The sequence below is a fragment of the Martes martes genome, assembly GCF_963455335.1.
Source record: "Martes martes genome assembly, chromosome: 4".
In the NCBI taxonomy this organism is placed as follows: Eukaryota; Metazoa; Chordata; class Mammalia; order Carnivora; family Mustelidae; genus Martes; species Martes martes.
Window position 1 is genome coordinate 107316439 of NC_137891.1, and position 23792 is coordinate 107340230.

General features: G+C 35.1%; 1 protein-coding gene across 1 annotated transcript in view; it reads left to right on the top strand.

Annotated features, from left to right (window-relative positions):
- The first annotated feature begins 81 nt into the window (after positions 1-81).
- Positions 82-23792, top strand: part of SASS6 (SAS-6 centriolar assembly protein) — a 43648-nt gene continuing 19937 nt past the window's right edge. Inside the window, exons 1-13 of the mRNA XM_080801151.1 lie at positions 82-259; positions 5747-5807; positions 7843-7922; positions 8305-8409; positions 9294-9465; positions 10157-10222; positions 11041-11160; positions 17144-17335; positions 20234-20428; positions 20537-20626; positions 20710-20889; positions 21255-21336; positions 22226-22362. Of these exons, the coding sequence (XP_080657277.1) occupies positions 195-259; positions 5747-5807; positions 7843-7922; positions 8305-8409; positions 9294-9465; positions 10157-10222; positions 11041-11160; positions 17144-17335; positions 20234-20428; positions 20537-20626; positions 20710-20889; positions 21255-21336; positions 22226-22362 (1545 nt within the window). The 5' untranslated portion in view covers positions 82-194. The remainder of the gene's footprint in view (positions 260-5746; positions 5808-7842; positions 7923-8304; positions 8410-9293; positions 9466-10156; positions 10223-11040; positions 11161-17143; positions 17336-20233; positions 20429-20536; positions 20627-20709; positions 20890-21254; positions 21337-22225; positions 22363-23792) is intronic.

A 23792-nucleotide genomic window follows, 5' to 3' on the forward strand; every position in this document is an offset into this window, starting at 1 on the left:
GGCAAAACCGGAAGAAGCAGATGGTGGCTGACGAGGTCCAAGTCTTCCCCGCTTTCCCTCTGTTTGTTTCCCCGCCTCCTCAGCGGAAGCCGAGCGCCAAACTCAAATTTTAGCAGGACCCGGACTTCTTTAGGCTAGTTCGTGGGCTGGGCCTGCTGGACTTTTCCGCTTACTGGCAGGGGCAGCGGACCAACATGAGCCAGGTTCTGTTCCAGGAGCTAGTCCCACTGCAGGTGAAATGCAAAGACTGCGAGGAGAGGTGAGGTTCCGCGTTACCCCGTGCCCGCGGGTGGCGGTTGGGGTCCGGCCAAGGCGGAGGGCGGGGAGAGGGGGAAGATGGCGGCTCTGGCCAGTGGCCATGGGCTTGCGGGGTGTGAGGCTGGCGTCCCGGGACGCGGAGAGAGTCCCACTTGGAACCTAAGTTGGTTGCGGAGGGCGCAGAAGGGAAAGTATGAGGCAATGGAAAGCTCACTCGCGTCAAGTTAATTTCCAAAAAAAAAAACAAAAAACAACAAGAAAACAAGAAACCTAGCTCTGAACGGCATCAGAAGATTATAGCCCTGTTCTTTCGTTTTGAGAAAGTTAATTTTGTCTGGAGAAGTGAAATAATTTACCCGAGAGCTTACGCTAAATTCACGGCAAGGCCCGCGCTAGAACTTTGGTCTTGGCTCCCAGCCCTTTTTTCACTCTTTGGATTATATTGGAAGTAAATTTAAGCTTAGCTTAAAACAGTTTTTATGGCGTAGTGCCTTTTCTTTACATTAGTTACTAAAAAATAACGTTTAATCCACTAAAAACAGTAGAGGAAATGGTAAATTTCATTCATTCATTTAACAAATACTGCTTACTGTCAAAACATCTTGTCGGGTACTGGGGACATAGTGGTCATGAAGAACAGTCCTTGTTTCCGTGGAGGTTACAGTCCAGTGGAGGAGGAAATAAAGGCCAGTCTCACAGATAAACGCAAAATTACGACTTTAACAAAGGTGGTGGTGCTGTTGGGGCTTAATTTGAAGCCAGGAGATTTCGATTTTATCACGCCTCTCAATAGCTGACTCTTCTCTCAGCCTCGTTTCCTCATTTGTGAAACTGGCATAAGGTGCCTGCGTACACGATATGAGGATGAATCTTGAAAATGTTTATGGAAACTAAATGGTTTGGAAATGTGACGTTAGAAATGAAGACATTGCTTTATTGAGTAATGTGAAGCTAGCTTATAGTTCGGAATTAGGTCTAACGTCAGTCCGCAAGTCAGGCAAGGAGATACCAAAACTAGCACTTGCAGGTGGAGATACTGTAGGGTATTTGATTTGGTCATTCTTTTGTGCTGTCCAGTATGAGAGTCACATATGGTTACTGGACTTTTGAAATGGAGCTAATCAGAACTGATGTGTGGTAAGAGTAAAATGCGCATTGAATTTTGAAGACTTACTTATGAAAAAGAATGTGAAATATCTTAATTTTTATGTTGCCTGTAAAGATGACACTATTTTGGATATATTGAATATAATATATGTGGGATATAAATTATTAATATAACAAGTGTTAATAAATATATTCTGTATATCATAAACATTGGAAAATTTATATTTAATATATTGATTATATTTAAGAAAGTTATTACAGTTAATTTACCTGTTCCTTTTAAAATTTTTTAATGTGGTTTCTAGAGAATTAAAAAGTATATATTTGTCTCATATTTGTGGCCTCCATTGTATCTCTGTTGGACAGCCCTGTTTTGGAATAATTTTAGAAATATAAAGGGGGAGAGCATTTCTGATTCTAATACTGGAACTCCTAATTCTTCTCCATTTCATTATATTGTCATCACAGTTACCTTCTTAAAACGCATTGTCAATCATTTTACTTCTCTTGTTTAGAAACCTTTGATATATTTCTATCACCTGTAGCAGAGATCAGCAAAAGAGCCCACGGGCCAGGTGGCCTTCTGCCCGTTTTTTTAAGTAAAGGTTTATTGGAACACAGCTATTCTCATTTAAGAATTGTCAAGCTGCTTTTGTGCCCTAAGAGCAGACATGAATAATTGTGACTGAGACCTTTGGCCTGCAAAGCCTAAAGTATTTACTATCTGGCCCTTTACAGAAAATATGCTGGGCCCTGACCCATAGGGAAAGTAATCCAGACTTTAGTTAAATATTCAAGGCCGGTTCAGCTCAACAAATATTTATGAATACCTACTGTGTGCTTGGAATTGTCCTGCATGCTGAAATGGTCTAGCTTCCTCTTTCTTTACTCCTCTGCCTCCCAACGACGATGAGAACAACAACAACAATGAAAACAATTTTCATTACATTAGGGCCTCAAGGAACTCACACTTAATACGGGAAACAAAAAGATCTTCTCGGGCACTTGGGTGGCTCAGTGGGTTAAAGCCTCTTGCCTTCAGCTCAGGTCATGATCTCAGGGTCCTGGTATCGAGCCCCACATCGGGCTCTCTGCTCAGCAGGGAGCCTGCTTCCTCCCCTCTCTCTCTGCCTGCCTCTCTACCTCCATGTGATCTGTCTGTCAAATAAATAAATAAAATCTTCAAAAAAAAAGAATCTTTAAATCTTAAAAAGAAAAAATTCTACCTCTTGGGAGAGGTAGAATAGTACAGGTTAAGAGTTCAGGCTCTGGAGCCAGATTATCTGGGTTTAAATCTCATTTCTGTCACTTATTGACTGATATCGTACAATCATTTTTTTCTTTGTGTCTCATCTTTAAATTAATGATGATAAAAGTAACTGCCTCATGGGATTATTAGGAGGATGAAATGAGTTAATACATACACAGTGTTTAAAACAGTGCCTGAAGTATTATAAGCATGCACTAAACATTTAGTTATTATTAAGATGTGATTAATGCATGAAGTGACATCAGTGCACGGAACTTCAGTGGAAGATAACTCAGAGAACTCTGGAGGGAAGTAATGCAGATTTTGAAGCCCATGGTTTGACACCAACCTCTTTTTAAATTTTTTGTTTTAGAAGTTCTGTTCCCCATATGCTAGTCATGTAAGACTACTTATCCATTGCATGTACCTCATACTCTCAGTACCATAACTTTATTCCTGCTCTTCTCCCTGCCTCAAATGCTTTTTCTTTCATAACCTTCAAGGTTCTTCTTAAATCCCTTTATTATAAGGACCTTTTCAAAGTTGCCAAAGTTGAAATTAATTGCCCTTATTCATTTATTAGATAGCACAGTGTAGGTGAAAGATCTGAGTTCTAATTTGGGCTCTGTAACTTGGCTTTAACCAAGTTTGTAACAGTGCACCTCAGGTTCTTCCTTTGTAAGACAGACGTAACTATTAACTTAGTAAGACTGTTGTTAAATAAGATATATGTAAAGCACAGGGTAGGTACTCAGTAGTGTGGGTACTCAGTGTTAGCAGTCCTTCCCCCCTTCCCTTGAAGTGCTAAAATGCTAAAATAACAATCAGAAATACAATCAGAAGCAAAGTCTGGATAGTCATTTAATCTGATTTGAGGACATGGACCATGTTTATTTCTGTTTGTATCCCTAGCATCCAGCATACTACCTGGCTTACAGTAGCTTTTATTTGTTTGAATTGAAAGGCTCAGGTCACAGCTTCTAGGTGGCACAGGTGGGCTAGAATCCAATTCTGATAATGCCAAATCTGACTGAGAGGGAGGATCTTATGTGAATTTTATGCATTGTTCGGAGTATGACATTTATTTTGAGAAACAGCATTTTTATGAGTTTTTATTGATTTGTATTGTCCCTCTGACAACCATTTAATGGAGAAAATAAGATTGTGATTTCAGATACTGTATTTTCTGAAAGCTCAGGTTTTTTCTACAGTATATTTTGGGGCAGGAAGGAGAGGTTTAATCTATGGGCCTTTCCTCCTCCCTTTTCTCCTGAAAGTAATGCATTATAGACATTTGGAATATATGCAACAATTTCATTAATATCCTTCTTAAATTATATTAATGTGATCCTTCCAGTAGTATCTAAAGAATACTTTGCTAAATGATTTTTTGATTTTTTTAAAACAAATTTATCAAGTATGACAGGACTTTTGAAAGTGTATGTCACCATAAAAAGTTACCTACTGCAGTGTCCCATCCCCTGTGGCAGGATGTTTTAGAAAAAACTGCAAGACAAAAACCAAGCATAATGACAGTATAGATCAGGAAAGGTCCTTACAAACCCAACTCAATTCACTTATCTTACAAATTAGGAAATTGGAAGTTTTTTCCCCCGAGAATACTTAATTTTTCTTTAAAGATTTTATTTATTTGTCAGAGAAGGAGAGAGAGAGAGAGCCAAAGCGCACACACACACACAAGCAAGGGGAGCTGCAGGCAGCTGCTGCTGAGCAGGGAACCTGATGCGGGTCTTGATCCCAAGACCCTGGGATCATGACCTGAGCCAAAAGCAGACACTTAGCAGACTGAGCCACCCAGGCATCCCCAAAATACTTCATTTAAGTAGATTTAGAGTAGAAATCTAATCTGTTTCACATATATTGCTCTAGATAATAGAAAAATAGAAAACATTTTCTGTTCTAAAAATAATTCTTCCTATCTGTGGTATTTGCCAGTGCTGCTTGTTCTTTTTCAGATAACGTAAGTTATGGTAACCTTATCATATGGTAACCTCATCATACTAAGATTTAGCATCCAATCATTTGTTCACTAGGAAGTTTAACTAAAATGACATAAAAAAGCCAAAAAAATTATTTTTAAGTTGGAGCATAAAAAAATCTGGACAATTGAATCTGTTCTTGGTCAACTGTTACCAAGTTTTTCCAACACTTGGTTGCTAGATCTATACCTTTTACTTCTGCAATGCATAAGTAGCAGATTGTGGGCAAAATTTAAAACACAACTTGGGAAGAATAGTCTAAAATTAACCAAATTCTATTTACTTTTGTTTCCTACACATTAGGGAACAGCCATTGTTATTTAATTCTAGCAAAATATAGAACTTTTGTGCTGAGATGTTTTTTCACCAGTTCTTCCCTTTATTTCCTTGATCATTAAAGCATCTTTGCTCAGTTTGATAAATGGTTATGAGCACCTTGATTTATATGCCTCTGACTGATGCTGAATTTTCTGAGATGCAACAGAGAATGTGGAAAGCTATGGTTTTTTTTTGAAGTTTAGATTAGGTTAAGGTGGGTAATACACTGTTGACGTACTTCCGTGGATGTATTGGATAGGGACTATATTGAGCAGATGTATTTGGTGGATTTTGTGTATCTATAAGGGAGGGTAATGTGTTATCTTACTTCCCGGATTGTAAACATTCCATGTATTCCAGTACTGCTTCACATTTTAAGTTTTTTAAATGGAATCTTATAAATCAATTAGATCGTTTGGAATGGTAAATTTTTTTTAATGTGGGAAATTGTTATTAAATCATTGGTTTGTTTGGCTTTCAGCAGGTGCTATTTCAGGATCTGGGCAGTAGATTATATTCCAGGCTAGTAATGGGAATTCCACATCGTTTATCTCATTTGATTCTCACAACAATCCCATTTTACAGGAGAGAAAAATATAATCTCTGGTAAAAAACCTGATTATTTACTAGTGGAAGACAAGAACTTAAACTTCAAATATGGTATGCTTCCGAAATATCTGTTCATAATATCTTCCACAAGGAATACCTGTGGAAGATCTTAACAATTTAAGACTGAAAACTTCAGCTCGGACGAATGAGTGCTAATTCCTTCCATATGAATGTTTCTGACAATTGGGTATATCTTTTCATACAGGAGAATAAGTGTTAGAGTGAGCATTGAACTACAGTCAGTTTCCAATCCAGTTCACAGAAAGGTTGGTATTAATTTCTTTGTAAATATTTTCATTTTTAGGGGGAAATGTAATTTCTATGCATTATAATTACTTTTGTTCTTTAAGAATGTGAGCTCTTTTGTTACACCAACTTGCTTTTTAGTTTTGGGCCAGTTTGTAACTTGCAAATCTGGGGTGGTAGAATCTACTAATACAATGACTGAGAGATTATTATACCATACATTTCTTTTTTTTTTTTCTTTTAAATATTTTATTTATTTATTTGACAGAGATCACAAGTAGGCAGAGAGGCAGGTGGGGTGAGGCGGGGGTAAGGGGGAAGCAGGCTCCCTGCTGAGCAAAGAGCTCGATGCAGGGCTCGATCCCAGGACCCTGGGATCATGACCTGAGCTGAATACAGAGGTTCCAACCCAGGCGCCCCTATGCCATATATTTCTTCTTCTTCTTCTTCTTCTTTTTTTTTTTTTTTAAGATTTTATTTATTTGGTTGGGGAGGAGTGTGCATGTGGGGGAAGGGGCAGAGGGAGAGAGCACAAAGAGAGTCTCAAGCAGACTCCTCGCTGAGTGTGCCCTACTCAGGGCTTGATCTCACGACCCTGAAATTATGACCTGAGCTGAAATGAAGAGGCAGATGCCCCACTGACTGAGGCATCGAGGTGCCCCTGTACCATCTGTTTCTAAAGCATACAGGAAGGGTTGGGGATTGGGAGAATTGGTTAGGTTTGCCCAATACCCTTATAAGTTGCTAGAATATATATTGCTACCCTGTAGAATTGGCATTTCATGTTGCACATGTGAGGATAGAATGAATGGAAGCACTGCAAAGAGATATTTTTGAATCTTTACCTTTTGAAGGGAGGCTTTTAGAGCATCAGTCCTGTATGATCTTCAAAAGTATGAGTCATTAGCAGTGATCTGGATACAGACAAGATGACTAAGAAGTACAGCATCTGTTTTCCCTGTGTCATAGCTTTCCCTAAACATGATATTCAAGGACCTTGTAGTATTAGTAGTAGCTTCAGTTTTTTATAGCATCTTGGGGTGAATTTCAAGAAGTACTGCAGTAGAAGGTGCCTAAAGAACAGGACATTCTGAGGTAGAGCAAATACCCAGATTGCTAATTTTCTGGAGTAGAGATTATATGTTATATTTTTTACATGTTATTCCTTAGGCCTGCTGTACCTCTTCATTTTCTAGCTCTATCCGTAAGTGTTCAGATTTTTCTAGGACCCTAGCAGTTCCTCCGTAGCCATAAGTAGATTTTATTTCAAAGTGGAAGCTTATTCTTAACCTGAGTGCTGATTAGTTCTTCATTAGGCCTCCATCATCTTGTTGCTATGCCTGTTTTGGTCACATAAGTGTTCTCTAAAGTAGATAATTTCTGTGTACTTCTCTGTCAGCTTTAGCTGCTGTGATGTTCTGCCGTACTGTAAGTTTATGTAGAAAGTGGTCTTTATGAAAGATATTTACTTCATGTGAAACTGAAAACAGATGGAGCTCCATGTCACGGGCCACCTGGAGTAGGAGAGAATAGGCCCATAGAAAGAAGCCCTGGCAACATGTTACTTGATACCCCTGTCCTCTGCCCGAGAGGCAAATTCTCCTTTATTAGGATACATGATTGCTTGTCATTTCAGCTGATATATTGCCACTTTTGAAGCATTAGACAATTAACTTGTGGGAAACTGAAAATATAATTGAATATGATGTGGCCAGTGGTAAAATATTAAATATTATCATGGTATAGTGCAGCAAGGACTAGGTCTCAATTCTTCCAAGCCTCTAATAGGATGGTATTCCTTAGCCTTCAACTCCTAGCATTTAATTAGTTTGTATAGACCCCTACATGGCTCTCAAGGAGCAGAATATCTACACCTGTTTAAGATTCTTAAGTCTCTTAAAGACTAATGAAAACCCAGCTGCACCAGAAAACAAAGTCACCTGAAGAATACTGGTGACACATTGTTGTTATTGGATAATTTCACTTCTAAGAAGGAAGAAATTTCTCTAACAGCCTATCTATTGAAAACATTAAAAAATAAAATCTTTCTTTTAGGATTTAGTTATCCGTCTGACTGATGATACTGATCCATTTTTTCTATATAACCTTGTTATTTCTGAGGAAGATTTTCAGAGGTAACTAAATCTATTTTTCTGTTTTTATATTTAATCTAAGAAATAAGTTTTATTAATATATTGGTACTGTTGTCTTTGAAACGCAATGTATTATGAACATTTGGTATTTTGAGAACGCTGGACTGCTTATACTATAATTATTCAGGATATTTTTGAAAGTAAATATTCCATAGCTTATCAGAATTCTGCTTAAAACAGCTTGAATTTGGAGCTTTAGCTCCAAAGGGACTTTTCCCCTCCCATGGGATAAATTCTATAAAAAAGAAGTTCTCTAGTTCTTGATTTTAATGGGTATTTGGTAAATAAGAAAAGAATATTTTAGGGTTTAAATTATAATTAAAGATAGTAATTAAATTTTTTAAAATTCTTTTCTTCTGTATAGTTTAAAGTTCCAGCAAGGCCTTCTGGTAGACTTCTTAGCTTTCCCACAGAAATTTATAGATCTCCTTCAGCAGTGTACTCAAGAACAAGCCAAAGAAATTCCAAGGTAAGTCTCATGAGAGCACTATGTCATTAAAATTCTCTCAAGACAAACTCTTCTTTGTAAGACAAATTGATGGCAAGATATTTTGTATGTGTTATAAGTACTCCTATTTTTAACTGGGTTTACGGCTATTAAATAACAAATTTTAAGGAATCATGGTTAAAATAAAAATATTTACTCCTTAATTTTCATGTCTTGACAGAGTCATTACAACTATCTGAAATATTTAACAGCATCAAGTATATGATTTTATAATGAAATCGGATAAGAAGAATGAGTTTGTGTTTGTATGTGTATATTCATGTTTGTGTGATACTAAAGCCTGATCCTTTCATTGTAAAGTTGACTAACCTTTTGTCTTTTGGTTTCATCAATTGATGATTGTTGTTTGAATCACTTATTTTTTTTTTAGGAACTACATGCATTTCTAATTCTATCCTTCCTTTTATATTTATTAAGCATAATTCTTTTGTAAAGGAGAACTTTTCCTCATCAGTTTGGCCTGTTAGATTACTCTAGAAAGAAAAAGATAAATGCTTAATTCTTTTAAATTGTCAATTTTTAAAGAGTTGTTATTTTAATTATTTTTGTGCTTTCAGTGTGTTTTTAGTTTTATTTTTCTGCTTTGTCTTTCATTGTGAGCTCATGAACATTTGTATATTCAGTGCATTACAGCAAATCCTTTCTATGTTTCTTGCTCAGTTTTTTCATTTTGCTATTAGTTTATCCAGTTTTACCATTGGGAGTCCTTTTATATTGGCTCCTATGATTCCAGTGTGCCCCCTTTCCCAGTGTTTCTAATCATCGATGATTCACTGGCGTTTATTCAGTGGGAGAATTTCACTATCTCATAAGTGTTGTTATTTTATGATACTTTGTTTTCAAAGGTTTTTGCTACAGTTAGTTTCTCCATCACCTATTTTGGATAACTCACCTGCCTTTTTAAACGTGGTAGAGACAAATCCTTTTAAGCATCTTACACACCTCTCATTGAAACTTTTACCTGGAAGTGATGTGGAAATAAAGAAGTTTTTAGCCAGCTGTTTGAAATGTAGCAAGGTAAGATTTAAATTCAAGTTACTCTTTTAAAAATAAGTACCAGAAGTCTCTGATAAGTCACTGAAGAGCATAGTGCTATTAGTTTTTGTTTTCAGAATAAAGTATTTTTAAAGATGTCTAGTAAGTTTTTATAATATGTAAAGAGTTTATTTTTACCTTATTGGGGTGTTTTTTTTTTTTTTTCCAATTTAATCAAGATACAGTGAGAGTAGAACTGGGCCAAAAATTGAAAAACTAGGTCCCATCATTTTTATTAATTTTCTGTGATCTGGGGCAGGTCACTTAAACTGTTTATACCATGGTTTCATCAACTGGTAGGTAAGTATGGAAATATCTACTACTGTATTACACCTGTCTCAAATAAGGAAAAAGATATGAAAGTGTATATTGAGAATTACAAAATGCTCAATAATTTTATAAGGTATATGGAGCAAGAAAAAAACATTAGGATGCCTCTTTATAGTTTTCAGAAAGTCGTTTTAGTCAAAGCTATAGATTAGTGCATCTCAAATTATAGTGGTACATAAACCCTCTAGAGATCTTGCTCATTCTGATTGTGAAGCAGAAGACCTAAAGTGGAACCGGAAATTCTGCATTTTTAACAAACTCTCAGGGTGATGCTGATGCTGTACTTTGAGTAGCACAGCTATAGATGATTAAATTGTAAACTGTAATTTTATTTTATAAATAGGAAGAAAAATTATCATTGATGCAATCACTAGATGATGTTACTAGGCAACTGAATTTCACACAAAAGGTAATTCAGATTTCATTTTGTCTTTGTGAGTCCTCTAAACATTGGCTCTGAATTCTCGAATCCTATCCAGGCTTTTGTGTATTATTTTTTAAAGCATGTTATCATTGAATTCCTTCTCCTTTTTGTCACCTTTCCCCTACGAGTAAATTGTCTTAATCTGATCCTTTCTCTGATAGTTAATTCCATCCAAACATTTCTGTTACCTTCCAGATCTTCATTAAATAATATATAGTACCTGTCACATGTCAGTTCTTTGCTCTTTTTTTCATCTCACACCTCCTGTCTAAAATGATGTTTCAGTTCGTATCTTCTAACCTTTTCCCTTCCATATGAGTGTTATGACTTACTCTGATAGGCTTATATCATTTCAGTCAGAGCTACTACTTTTTGCCCTTAGTCCTTAAAACTGAGGACCCCAGTATCTGATAAGTGGCAAGGCTTCAGGCAGAAATTGTCCTGAACAACATAGCCCATCAGTTTGATTGTGTGTAAGTGAACCACTCCATGTAATTGACTTGTTCTATCCTGGGCTGCTTTATTTCTTAATGTCAGAGGAGAAGATTGAGTGGTGAAGAGCCAGACTTAACTAAAAGGTTAAAGATAGTTAAACTTGCCTTCTAGGCCATGTTAGCTCTAAAATTCTTTTATTCTAATCTTAATTTCCTCAAATTAAAAAATAAAATCTGTGTAGGAAGAGGCTTTGATGTTTTGGAAAGCTGTGATTCCTTTTCTTTAATATCCTTTGTAAATATTGCCATGTTCTAAGGTAATAACATTCACAAGACTTAATTAATATTTTGAATTGAACTCTAATACAGACATTATCAGAAAAAATCCAAGAATTAGATAAGTTGCAGAATGAATGGGCATCACACACAGCTGCATTGTCAAATAAACATTCCCAGGAACTGACAAATGAGAAAGAAAAGGCCTTGCAGGTATGAACATTAAAATAGAAAATTATTTTGTTGCTGCTGTTAGTCACTTTGTTATAAAAGTAATATATGCTTGTTTTAATATGTTCAAACATTACAGAAGTATATAAAAAAAAAGTTGCTCCTTAAAATTCTTATTACATAGAGGTAATTTATAAACATTTTGATATGTGTTTTTCTAGACTTTTTATATGTAAATAATATGTCCTTTGTAAATATTTGTTGATATTTACAAATTGAGAAGTATGTAAATCATATATTTGTACATGCATAGTGGGTTTTGGTTGTATTCTATGCTAATGGGGTCCTACAGTATATATTGATTGTAACTTTTTTCACCTAACATGACATCATAGGTCATTCTTTATCAGTTCAGATATTCCTTTTTAGCGGCTACATAGTATTCATTATTTGGGTATAACATAAATTAACTACTTACCCAACTGATGTACATTTAAATGCTTCAGTATTTTGGCTGATGCAAATAATACTGCAATAAACATTTTTTGTTCCTAGAAGTGAGATTGCGGTATACCTATATAAAATGCTATTGGATATTGCAAATATGCTAGCCAAAAAGATTTTACCAAATTTAAAAGATAGGATATGGCAGTACTTATTTCCCCCTATTCTTTTTTTCATCTTTATTAAGTTTTTAATTTTAATTTCAATATTGTTAACATACAGTGTTATATTAGTTTCAGGTGTACAATACAGTAATTCAGCAATAATATACATTACTCAGTGTTCATCATAAGTGTACTCTTTAATCTCCATCACCTGTTTTACCTATTCCCTCCACCCCACACCCTGCTCAAATAACCATCAGTTTGTTCTCTCTAATTATGAGTCTCTTTTTTGGTTTGTCTTTTTTTCTTTGTCCATTTGCCTTTTTTTCTGAAATTCCACATATGGGTGGAATCATATGGTATTTGTCTTTCTCTGATTGACTTATTTTTCTTAACATTGTACTCTGGCTCCATCCATCTTGTTACAAATGGCAAGATTTCATTCTTTTTTTGTGGCTGAACAGTGTTCTGTTATATATATATATTTATATCTAATGGAACATATGCACACAAACACAAACACACACACACACACACACACAACCCACATCTTCGTCATCCATTCATCTGTCGGGAGATGCTTGGGCTGCTTCCATAATTTGGCTATTGTAGATAATGCTTCAGTAAACATAGGAGTGCATATATGCTTTTGAATTAGTGTTTTTGTATTCTTTGGGTAATACCCAGTAGTGTGATTACTGGATCGTAGGGCAGGTTTTTTTTTTTTTTTAACTTTTCTTTAGTAATCTCTACACCCAATCTGGGGCTCGAACCCACGACCCTGAGATCAAGAGTCACATGCTCTTCTGACCGAGCCAGCCAGGAGCCCATATGGGTAGTTCTATTTTAAAAATTCTTTTTAAAGATTTATTTATTTATTTGAGAGCGTGAGTGAGAGAGAATGAGCAGGAAGAGCGGCATAGAGAGGGAGAAGCAGACTCCCTGCTAGGAGCCCAGATGTGGGTCTCAATCCTAGGACTCTAGGATCATGACCTGATCCAAAAGCAGATGCGTAACCAACTGAATCACCCAGGTGCCCTTCTATTTTTCATTTTTTGAGGAACCTCCACACTGTTCCGCAGCGGCTGCACCAGTTTACATGAGGTTCATGAAGGTTCGTTTTTCTCCACATCTTCACCAACACTTTGTTTGTTGTTAGCTGCTTTATGTGTTTGGGTGCTCCCCAAGTATGTTGGGTGCATAATAAAATATATGTTGGGTACGTAATTATCTACAGTTTTCATATCTTCTTGTTGGATTCTCTCCTTAATAAATTATACAGTGTCTTTGTCTCTTGTTATAGTCTTCGTTTTATTTCTTTTTTTTTCTTTTTCAAATTTTTATTTACATTCAAATTAGTTAACATATAGTACAATGTTGGTTTCAGGAGTAGAATTTAGGGATTCATCATATACACATAAAACTCAGTACTCATCATAAGCAGTGTCCTCCTAAATACCCATCACCCACCCACCTCCCTCCATCAACTCTCAGCTTGTTCTCTATCATTAGGAGACTCTTATGGTATGCTTCCTTCTCTCTTTTCTACTCCTTTCCCCTATGTTCATCTGTTTTGTTAGTAAATTGCATGTATGAATGAAATCATATGGTATTTGTCTTTCTCTGACTGACTTATTTCACTTAGCATAATACACTCTAGCTCCACCCACATCATTGCAAGTGGCAAGGTTTCATTCTTTTTGGTGGCTGAGTAATATTCCATTGTGTATATATGCCACATTTTCTTTATACATTGATCATTTGGTGGATATTTGCTCTTTTACCACAGCTTGGCTGTTGTTGATAAGTCTTTGTTTTAAAGTCTTTGTTTTACACTGCCATTCTGAGGGTGTATGGTAATCACACATTTTCATATGCGTCTTGACCACCTGGATATTCTCATAGGACGTTCAAGAATCCTCTTGCCTATTTGCATCTTTAGCCCATTTTTATTTTTGTTTATTTTTAAAGATTTTTTTTTTTTATTTATTTAAGAGAGAGAAGGGGAGAGTGAGTGAGCATGAGAGAGAGAGAGAGCACAACCTGGGGGAGTAGCAGAGACAGAAAAAAGCAGACTGCGTTGAGCCCGGAGCCTCATGTGGGGCTTCATCCCAAGACCCTGTCGTGACCTGAAGCGAAGGGAGATGCTTAACCAACTGAGACACTGAGGTGCTCCTAGCCATTTTTAAATTAGACTATTAGTATTTTACTTGCAGATCTGTCTGATCTGGACATGAGTCTTTTGTCAGATATATGGTATTTAACTTTTTAATCTGGAGTATATTTTTGTGGAGTACAATATGAGATAGGTATTTTTTGATACAAAGTCAGTCATTTGTTCTAATACCATATATTCCACTGATTTAAAATGCAACCTTTAATATATTCTAAATTCCTTTGTATATTTGAGCTTGTTTTGGAGTGTTGGGGGGAACTAATATTTTGGGATTTTCTAACCCAGAAGAGAGAATATCTTTTCATTTATTCAGGTCTTATTTAAAACAGGCTTATTGTTTGCCTTCTATTTCCCTCTGTTTTCTTTCTTTGTTCCTTTTCTTTTTTTTTTTTTTACAGTTCTTACTAAATTTTTTTGCCTTAGAGATTTTACAGTTTTTTGCTCTATAAATTGGACTGTCTATGTCCCGCCACTATGATAACTTTCTGATTGTTGCTGTTTGCATTAATGTCATACTCATTAATTGTACATTATATAGACTGATTCTGCTAGATTTAGGGCTGATTGTCTTAGGTTTTTCAGGTAGATATATAATGTATAAAAATGGTAATTTGGTTTTTTTTAAATGTCTTTTTTTCTTGTATAGAAAAATGCTAATTAGTAGTGGAATCCTTTCCTCATTCTATCTTTTTGATAAATAAAATATCTCCTTTTTTTTTTTTTTAAAGATTTTATTTATTTATTTGACAGAGAGAGATCACAAGTAGGCAGAGAGGCACTTAGAGAGGGAAGCAGGCTCCCTGCTGAGCAGAGAGCCCGATGCGGGGCTCGATCCCAGGACCCTGAGACCATGACCTGAGCCGAAGACAGAGGCTTAACCCACTGAGCCACCCAGGCACCCCCAAATATCTCATCTTTAAGAATGATGTTTGCTGTGCATCTGAGAAAGTTGTCTTTTGTTCTGGGTCCTGAGAGTTAATCCAAAGAGTGCTAAGTTAGATGAAGTGATTTTGAGGGATTTAATCAAATAATCATGTCATTTTTCCACTTTAATGTAATAAATGATAATGGATTTTTTTTTTTTTTTTTTGGAGAGAGAGAGCTGGTGTGTGGGGAGGGTTTGGTACGGGAAAGGCAGAGGGAAGAGGAGAGAGAATCTTAAGCATGCTCCATGCCCAGTGCAGAGCCTGATTCAGGGCTCAATTTCATGACCCTGAGATCATGGCCTGAGCTGAAATCAAGAATCAGACACTTAACTGACTGAGCCACCCAGGTGCTCTATAGGCGGTGTTTTAAAATTTTAGTGTGTATCAGAATTACCTGCAGTGAACAAAGTAGAAAATGTACATGTTGTAGTTGCATCCCTCACACTTCCTTTCCTTTTTTTTTTTTAAACAAAAACTCGAAAATTCTACTATCACTGGAATAAAACCAGTCCTTTATTTTTGTTGCTTTTATTACTTTCAGTGTGTTTAATTACCTTCTTCAATAGTTACATTAGCCTCTTTCCCAGTTTACTCTTTATTCTTCTTGATTGCTCCTTCGGGGTTTTCTTCCCACCTTCATTTTGAGTCTTTTTTGAACTTTTTCTGTTTTTCTCTTTCTTGTTGCCTTCTCCCCCCTTTCCATTTTTCAAAAAATGAGAGAATTTTAAAGTAGTTATATAAAATTCTATGTATATATTATACACATACACACACACACACAATTCTATATATAATATATATAAAATTCCAAGTATTTTGTGAGGGAGACACTCCCCTATTCTTCTAAGAATTTTGAATAGGTACTTTTTTGGAATGTAATTTTGCAACTTACATCACATTTTGTATTTATTTTTTTGTTTTTGTTTTTGTTTTTTTTCTTTTTAACTAGGCTCCACATCCAACATGACATAAAACTACTGAGTCACCCAGGCACCCCTGTTTACATTTTTTGTCCTATAATTGATCATAAAGAAATAATCTGAATTTTGGATGTATGTTTGTGTACAAAAGCGATCATAGATTTATTTCTAATTGTGAAAAATTGGAAAGTCCCTATCCATAGTAATGCGGGGTTTAAATGAATTCTAGTATATCCATATATACATATATATGGAATATTGTACAGCTATTAAAGTGTTTACAGAGTTTTTTTAATGCTCTGAAAAGGTACAAATGCAGGATATCTGGATGGCTCAGTTGGTTGAGCATCTGACTCTTGATTTTGGCTCAAGTCGTGATCTCAGGGTCATGGGATTGAGCCCTGGGTCAGGCTCTGCATTCAGCTCAGAGTCTGCTTGTCCCTCTACCTTGTTTCTCCCCTGGGCTCTATTTCTAAAATAAAATCTTAAAACAAAAAGAAAAGGTACAAATGCCAAGGAATAAAAAGTACGATTAAGTTGTATCAGTGGTTTGGTTTTAAAATATGTTAGTTAAACTTAATGTATATTGTATGTGTATGGGTGATGTCAATATAATATGTTAGCAATATATATTCCCAAAATAACTAAACTACAAATATTTGTAAATACTTAAAGTGACTCCCTGGATGAGATTATTGGTTATTTGTAATTTTCTTTGTGCATTTAAGAGTATGTATAACTTTCATAATCCAAAAAATATACTTTATGTTTGAAAGGTACTTAGGATTTCATAGTGTTCATCAACAGAAATGATAAACAGACTAGTGGTATGGTTCAAACAGGCACCAGAGATTACACAGTTATAACCACATTCAAATTTTATCTTGGTTAAATGTTGCTACTAAATGTAAGACTGAGCTAATGAATAATACCTTGTTAATTTTAAAATTTTAGAGTTTTTTGTTATTAAAAATATACATTGTTGTAAAAAACTGAAATAATATAATGGTATTTAAAATGAATACTGGAAATTCCCTATGTACCTGCTCATTTTTTTTTTAAACACAAATAGGTTTACATTATACTATTTTGCAGTTTTTTAACCTAATCATCTATGATTCTTCCCTTAACTTGAAGACTGTCCTTCTAAATATATGAGGGTTTTACAGAAGCAGGAATCAAGGACAAATTCATAATGGTAAATTTGCCTTTGTTGACCTTACTTCTTCATGAAATCCATAATTGAAAATAGATCCTCTTTAAAACAGGGAAATGTTATAATCACGTCGAAGAATAACTAAGATTAATTTTTCTTCAAATCTTCCTGTAGTTTATTTTATTTATTTGTTTTTTGTTTGTTTTGAATTTTGGTACTATATTTTTATTATATAATAGGCACAGGTCCAGTACCAACAGCAGCATGAACAACAGAAAAAAGATTTAGAAATCCTCCATCAACGAAACATCCAGCAACTACAAAACAAATTATCTGAGTTAGAAACAGCTAATAAAGACCTAACCGAAAGGAAATATAAAGGAGACTCTACCATCAGAGAACTTAAAACAAAACTGTCTGGTGTTGAAGAGGTATTGAACTTTGGGTTTGTTTCCCTCTACCCCCAATTTAAAATAACATTTTAATTTGTTGACTTTATTACTTGTGTAATACTTATTAGTTGTGTAATACTTCTGATGCTTTTCAAGGTTGTCTTGGTGATATTAGGGTAATCAGATGTTGCAAAAAAACCTTGAGAATCTAAAATCTGATGAAAAGGGATAATTCAGAACAGAACTGAGGTAAATTTGGATATTTTTAGTTATGGTCTTGAGGAGCACTTCATTGACACCGCCTTTAGATTTTTTTGTTGTATTTTTGATTTCCACACTGTCTACAGCTCAGCATATTCAGTCTTAACAGGACTGGTTTGTTCAGCCTACTTAACACAACTATATGAAGTTGTGTCTAATAATGATATTAGTAATGATAATAACTAAGGCATACTGAACACATGCTATGTGACAGGTGCTGTTTAATTGCTTTACATATATTAACTCATTTAATTTTTATAACAGTGCTTTTAAAGAAGGTACTATTTCCATTTTGCAGATGATGAACTAAGGCACAGAGAGGTTAAGTAACTTGTCCAAGGTCACATAGCCAGTAAGTGGAAGAGCAAGGATTGGAATCCTCTTATTTGCTTGTCTTTAGTATTCCCTTGTTCTTTCAGGCAACAGAGACATTTTGAAAATCTTGCTATAGTGGCACATTATTGATGGTTTGGCCCCGATGATAGATTCCTTCCTAGCATTATACATTATTATCATGAATTAATCAGAAAACGCAGATTTTGTTAAGTCTATCATATTTAAATACAAACATCACCAGTGTTGCTCAAGCGTATGAGACTTCCCACTCCATTTCACCAGTCTCTTGTGCTTAGGAAACTCTAACTTGACTGATTTTATGTTCAGATTCTCAGTATTCGCCCCAATTAGGTGTTTTTAGTGTATCCTTCCTGCTCCCTTTACCCATCATAGTAGTTTGTAAAATATTGTAGCCTTCCTAGTACATTGGATAGTCATTATAATGCTATATGACTTCTTTTATCTTAGGCCTGAAATTGGCTACTTTATAAACAGTGTGCCCTGTTACATGGGTTTTATATAATCAAAATATTTCTTGCAATATTTGCATAAGACTTGAAAATTATGAGTCCTGGGAATTAAAAAAAAATTTAGTTGTTGTATAGTCAAATATTAGCTTCACTACAATATAGTGATTCAACACTTCCATACATCATCCAGTGCTCATCACAACAACTACATTTCTTATCCCCATCACCTATTTCACCCATTCCCCTGGCCACCTCCCCTTGGTAACCATCAGTTTGTTTTTAATAGTTAAGAGTCTGTTTCTTGGGGCACCTGGGTGGTTCAGTCAGTTAAGCATCTGCTTTTGGCTCAGGTCATGATCTCAGGGTCCTGGGATCGAGTTCTGCATTTGGCTGTCTGCTCAGTGGGGAGCCTGCTTTCCTCCCTCTCCTTCTGCCTCTCCCTCTGCCACTCCCCCTGCCTGCTTGTGCTCTCTTTCTAATAAATTAAAAAAAAAAAATTTTTTTTTAAATTAAAAAAAAAAAAAAAGGAATCTGTTTCTTGGCTATCTTTTTTCCTTCGCTCATTTGTTTTTTAAATTCCATGTATGAGTGAAATTATATGGTATTTGTCTATCTCTGACTGACTTCACTTAGCATTATACTCTCTAGCTACATCCGTGTTGTTGCACTGGGGACTTTTTTTTTAAACTTGAGTATTATTACCTAATCATGTTAAATTTATCTTTTAAGCATTAGTTCCCTGAATATAATTGCTGCCATTTATTATTTACTGTGTGCCAGGCATTATGCTAAGCAATTTGCATTAAGGTTTTTATGAAGATGAAGTGAAGTCATTTATGAAATATTTATTATTTCTGTTTTACAAATGAGGGAACTGAGATTTAGGGAGGTTAAGTAATTCCCAAGATTACACCAGAGTACCCAGATTTGTATTCAAGTCTGTCTGATAGCAGGGTTTGCTTCTACAGTTACTATGGCGTATTACTATAAAATTATTTTGTAAAGTTCTGTTAAAAATGAAAGTTATCTAGGAATACTATATCCTGGATTTGTGTATACTGGCAGTATTTTGTTGGTATTACCTGATTGGAAAGTAATCTGTCGTAAATTTTTAAAAATCTGTTTTTAATTAACAATTATATTTACTTGGTTTTGTTGTAAAGAGTGAACCAAGAGGAAATCCAGAAATGTTAACATATTTGTTGACATGGAAAGATATTTGTAATATATAAAGAAGGTTGATTATAAAACTGCACAGTATGAGCACTTTTTAAGAAATTGGTGTGTATAAACAGAGCAAAATATTAACTGTGGATCATGGTTGTCACCCTTGTCCATTGCAGAGCTCTTAAACATCCTAGTTCCCAGGCCATACCGCATGCTAACTTATAAATAAGACTCTCTTGGGGATGGTACCAGGCATCAGTAGGATTTTAAAGCTCTCTAGGTGATTTCAGTATGCATACTAGCTTGAGAACCACTGCCTACATGTTAGTAAGATAGGGCTTTTATTTATCTATGTTTTTGAAATCTATTATAATGGGCATTTATTACCTAAGTGGTTTTTTAAAAGTGTAAATTTCGAGATACCAGAAAATCCTTATTACTAGTTTTTAAAAGTTGTAGTAATTTATTCATAAATCAGGATTATTTTCCTTGTTGTCATTGAACTAGATATTAGTGTATCTTACAATTATATTTCAAGTCTACAAGTTACATACACCTTTAGAGTGACTTCTATATTTTTTTTTAAAAGTTACTAGAACTTTAAAATTATTACTTTCTTAAAAAAATTTTTAAATTTCTTAATTATAAGTAACCAGAGCCAACTTCTCTTTTTCATACTGCATCATTTTTTTTCTTCCTGTAGGAGCTCCAGCGGGCTAAGCAAGAAGTCCTCTCTTTGCGAAGAGAGAATTCTACACTAGACGGAGAATGCCACGAGAAAGAAAAGCATATTAATCAGTTACAAACAAAAGTGGCTGTTTTAGAACAGGAAATCAAGGATAAGGACCAACTTGTTTTAAGAACAAAAGAAGCATTTGATACAATCCAGGAACAAAAGGTCTATTTAAACATTTTTTAAACAAATTGGTGATCACATTTACAAGTGATGCTTTTCTTAAAAACAAACATCCCATTAATTATTCATGTTTTAAAAAATATGTATCAGGTGGCTTTAGAAGAGAATGGTGAGAAAAATCAGGTACAACTAGGAAAACTTGAAGCTACGATAAAATCATTATCAGCGGAACTTCTTAAGGTTTGTTTTTTAAAAAATAATAGAATATTAAGTTTTCTTGGACTAAGTAGAGAGAGAGAAATATATATGAAGCTCTTTTACAGGCAAATGAAATTATCAAGAAGCTACAGGGGGATCTGAAAACTTTAATGGGTAAATTGAAACTGAAGAATACAGTAACTATTCAGCAAGAGAAGCTTTTGGCTGAGAAGGAAGACAAATTACAAAAGGAACAAAAAGAATTACAAGATGTTGGACAGTCTCTCCGAATTAAAGAGCAAGAGGTAGTGAATATTTTATATTTTTGCACATGTGACTATTTACAAAGTGTAACATTTTCTCAGACATATTTTTAAAATTTCTACTTTATTAGAGAAGAGCTTTAGCTTTTTTCCCCCCAAAAAGAACATGACTAGCTTCAACAGAAGTTAACTTACTTCAATTTGAAAAGTTAGTTATCATGGCTCAGATACCTTGAGTGTTCATATATATATACAGTATATGTGTATATACGTATATACATATAGTGTTATACAGGTGAGCTATAATTAACTTTTTCTATTTAATAGTAGTTAATAGTAATTAATAGAAATACATTTGTTCAGTTTTTATTTAGCCTTTATTATACTTATGAGGATTGACATTTCAGGTGTGCAAATTACAAGAACAGTTAGAAGCTACCGTCCAAAAGCTTGAAGAAAGCAAACAACTTCTGAAAAATAATGAAAAATGTAAGTATTTTATATTTTTATGTAAATGAGGTTTGTAATTGTGTTCTTACTCTGAAAATTGTATTTGAATTCATAGAAGTCTAGGTAAATCAAGACATTGCTACATCCAAAAAATTTGTTTTAAATATATTGTTTTGATGTCTTTGCTATAGTAACCTGTATATCAGCTGCCCTGTAAAACTGTTATCATTATAAAGAAAACCAGGGGCGCCTGGGTGGCTCAGTGGGTTAAGCCTCTGCTTTCGGCTCAGGTCATGATCCCAGGGTCCTGGGATCGAGCCCGCGTCGGGCTCTCTGCTCTTCGGGGAGCCTGCTTCCCCCCCCAACCCCAGCCCTCTGCCTGCCTCTCTGCCTACTTGTGAGCTCTCTCTCTGTCAAATAAATAAAAAAAAAAAAAAAAAAGAAAGAAAACCATATTACATGTGTCAACCCAAAATTAAGTGTTGAAAATATTGACTATAAATTCTTCACCAAAGTTCTTTATTACTTTATTTTAATTGCTATATTTATCTAATAGTAATAACATAATTATTTGAAACTAAAGTGTAAGATTAAGCCTTTAACATTTTTTTGGTTTTTGTATTGGTTATCAGACAAGAGTGTGAACTTCAAATAAACTGTAAGATATTCTAGAAATGAAAGCCTTCAAAGAGATCCTTGATTAGCAGAAATGTATGCTTCTGATAGTAATAGAATAAGAAGTTCTCTGTGGCAGTTGCTAAAATAAGAGTCTTTAATGGCAAAAATTTAGGTGAACCTATATTTTCCTGTGATATAAGATAGTTTTAAAGACTTAAAATTTTAAAAATCTCAATATGATTTTTAGATGTTTGAAGTTATTATAAAAATTAGTCAAAATTCTTTACCTTGTTTTGTTCTTTTATTTAAGTAATCACATGGTTAAATAAAGAACTAAATGAAAATCAGCTAGTGAGAAAGCAAGATGGATTGGGACCTTCTACCACTCCACCTGTACATTCTAGCAGCAACACAATCAGAAGTGGGATTTCTCCTAACTCAAATGTGGTATGTTTTAAATTAAGACTTGAGTGGTCTTAGTAAATTACCTAAAACTAAAATATTCCCAGACTGTGAGGAAGTGTTCATGACTTCAGGTGCTGGTACAAATATGGTAAGAGTCCTATAACTGTTAGCACTGAGGTAAAGGTTAAGTCCCACTTGGAAGTGGGACATACAGGTATACTTGTTCTTAACAAAGAGGCTGTATTTCAAGGGCACACTTATTTTTTAAATTTAATTGGATATAGAAATCATTCAGTAATAACCAAAGTAATGCCAAACGTGCTGAAGAAGGGAGTACTCTGGGGGCCTTAAGAAGGAAGAACAGAGTTTGGGCTTAAGTTTGGAACTATGATAGAAGAAGCATAAACTGATGCTGAATGAAATAAGTCAAGCAGAGAGAGTCAACTATCATATGGTTTCACTTATTTGTGGAGCATTAGAAGTAACACGGAAGACGTGGGGAGATGGAGAGGAGAAGGGAGTTGAGGGAAATTGGAGGGGGAGATGAACCATGAGAGACTATGGACTCTGAAAAACAATCTGAGAGGTTTGAAGGGGCAGGGGGGTGGGAGGTTGGGGGAGCCTGGTGGTGGGTATTATGGAGGGCACGTATTGCATGGAGCACTGGGTGTGGTGCATAAACAATGAAATCTGTTACCCTGAAAAGAAATTAAATTTAAAAAAAAATTGCCAAATTAAAAAAAAACAAAACAAGAAGCATAAACTGAACTCTATTTGAAAAAGAAAAGAGAAAGAAATGTCCTTTTATCAGCCTGTCAGCTCTAGATTCTAGAAGGAATTAGTTATAATATCTTTTTATAATATCTTTTTATAATATCCAGGTCTTTTGCTCTCTCCTTGCAAGAAATTAGAGAGGAGAAAAAAAACAGCAGCTCTTTACATCTGGGAGCAAGGCCCTGGTGTTGCTAGGAGAGCTGGCCTGACTCACAACTAGGTCTTGGGGCTCTTCTGTTGAACATAAATAATTTCACAGAATATCAGCATCAGGCAAGGCTGCTCTGTGACTGTAACAGATCAAGACAAGACCACCTCATAATCCTATCTGAACACAGTTTTAAGAAAATGAACATTGCTAAACCATAGAACAGGCAAGCATCCTCCTGTCCTGGCTAACATGATTGACTGCTCCTTTTTTTTACCAATTACAGTTTTGGCCTTAATACATTCCTCCCGACTTACCTAATAAGATTTATTTCAGATGATCAGTCATACAATTATCCCCATTTCCAGATAGAATCTGATCCACAACAAAGCCACACTTTATTAAACTCTCTTAAACCACCTAACATATAAGTCCCTTTTAACACCTGCATACTGCCACATCCTTACTATGTTTCCCACGGTATGCAGTCTCCATTGTTTGTAAGGAGCAATAAACCCACCGTGTACACCTATAGATATGTTTCTGGTAG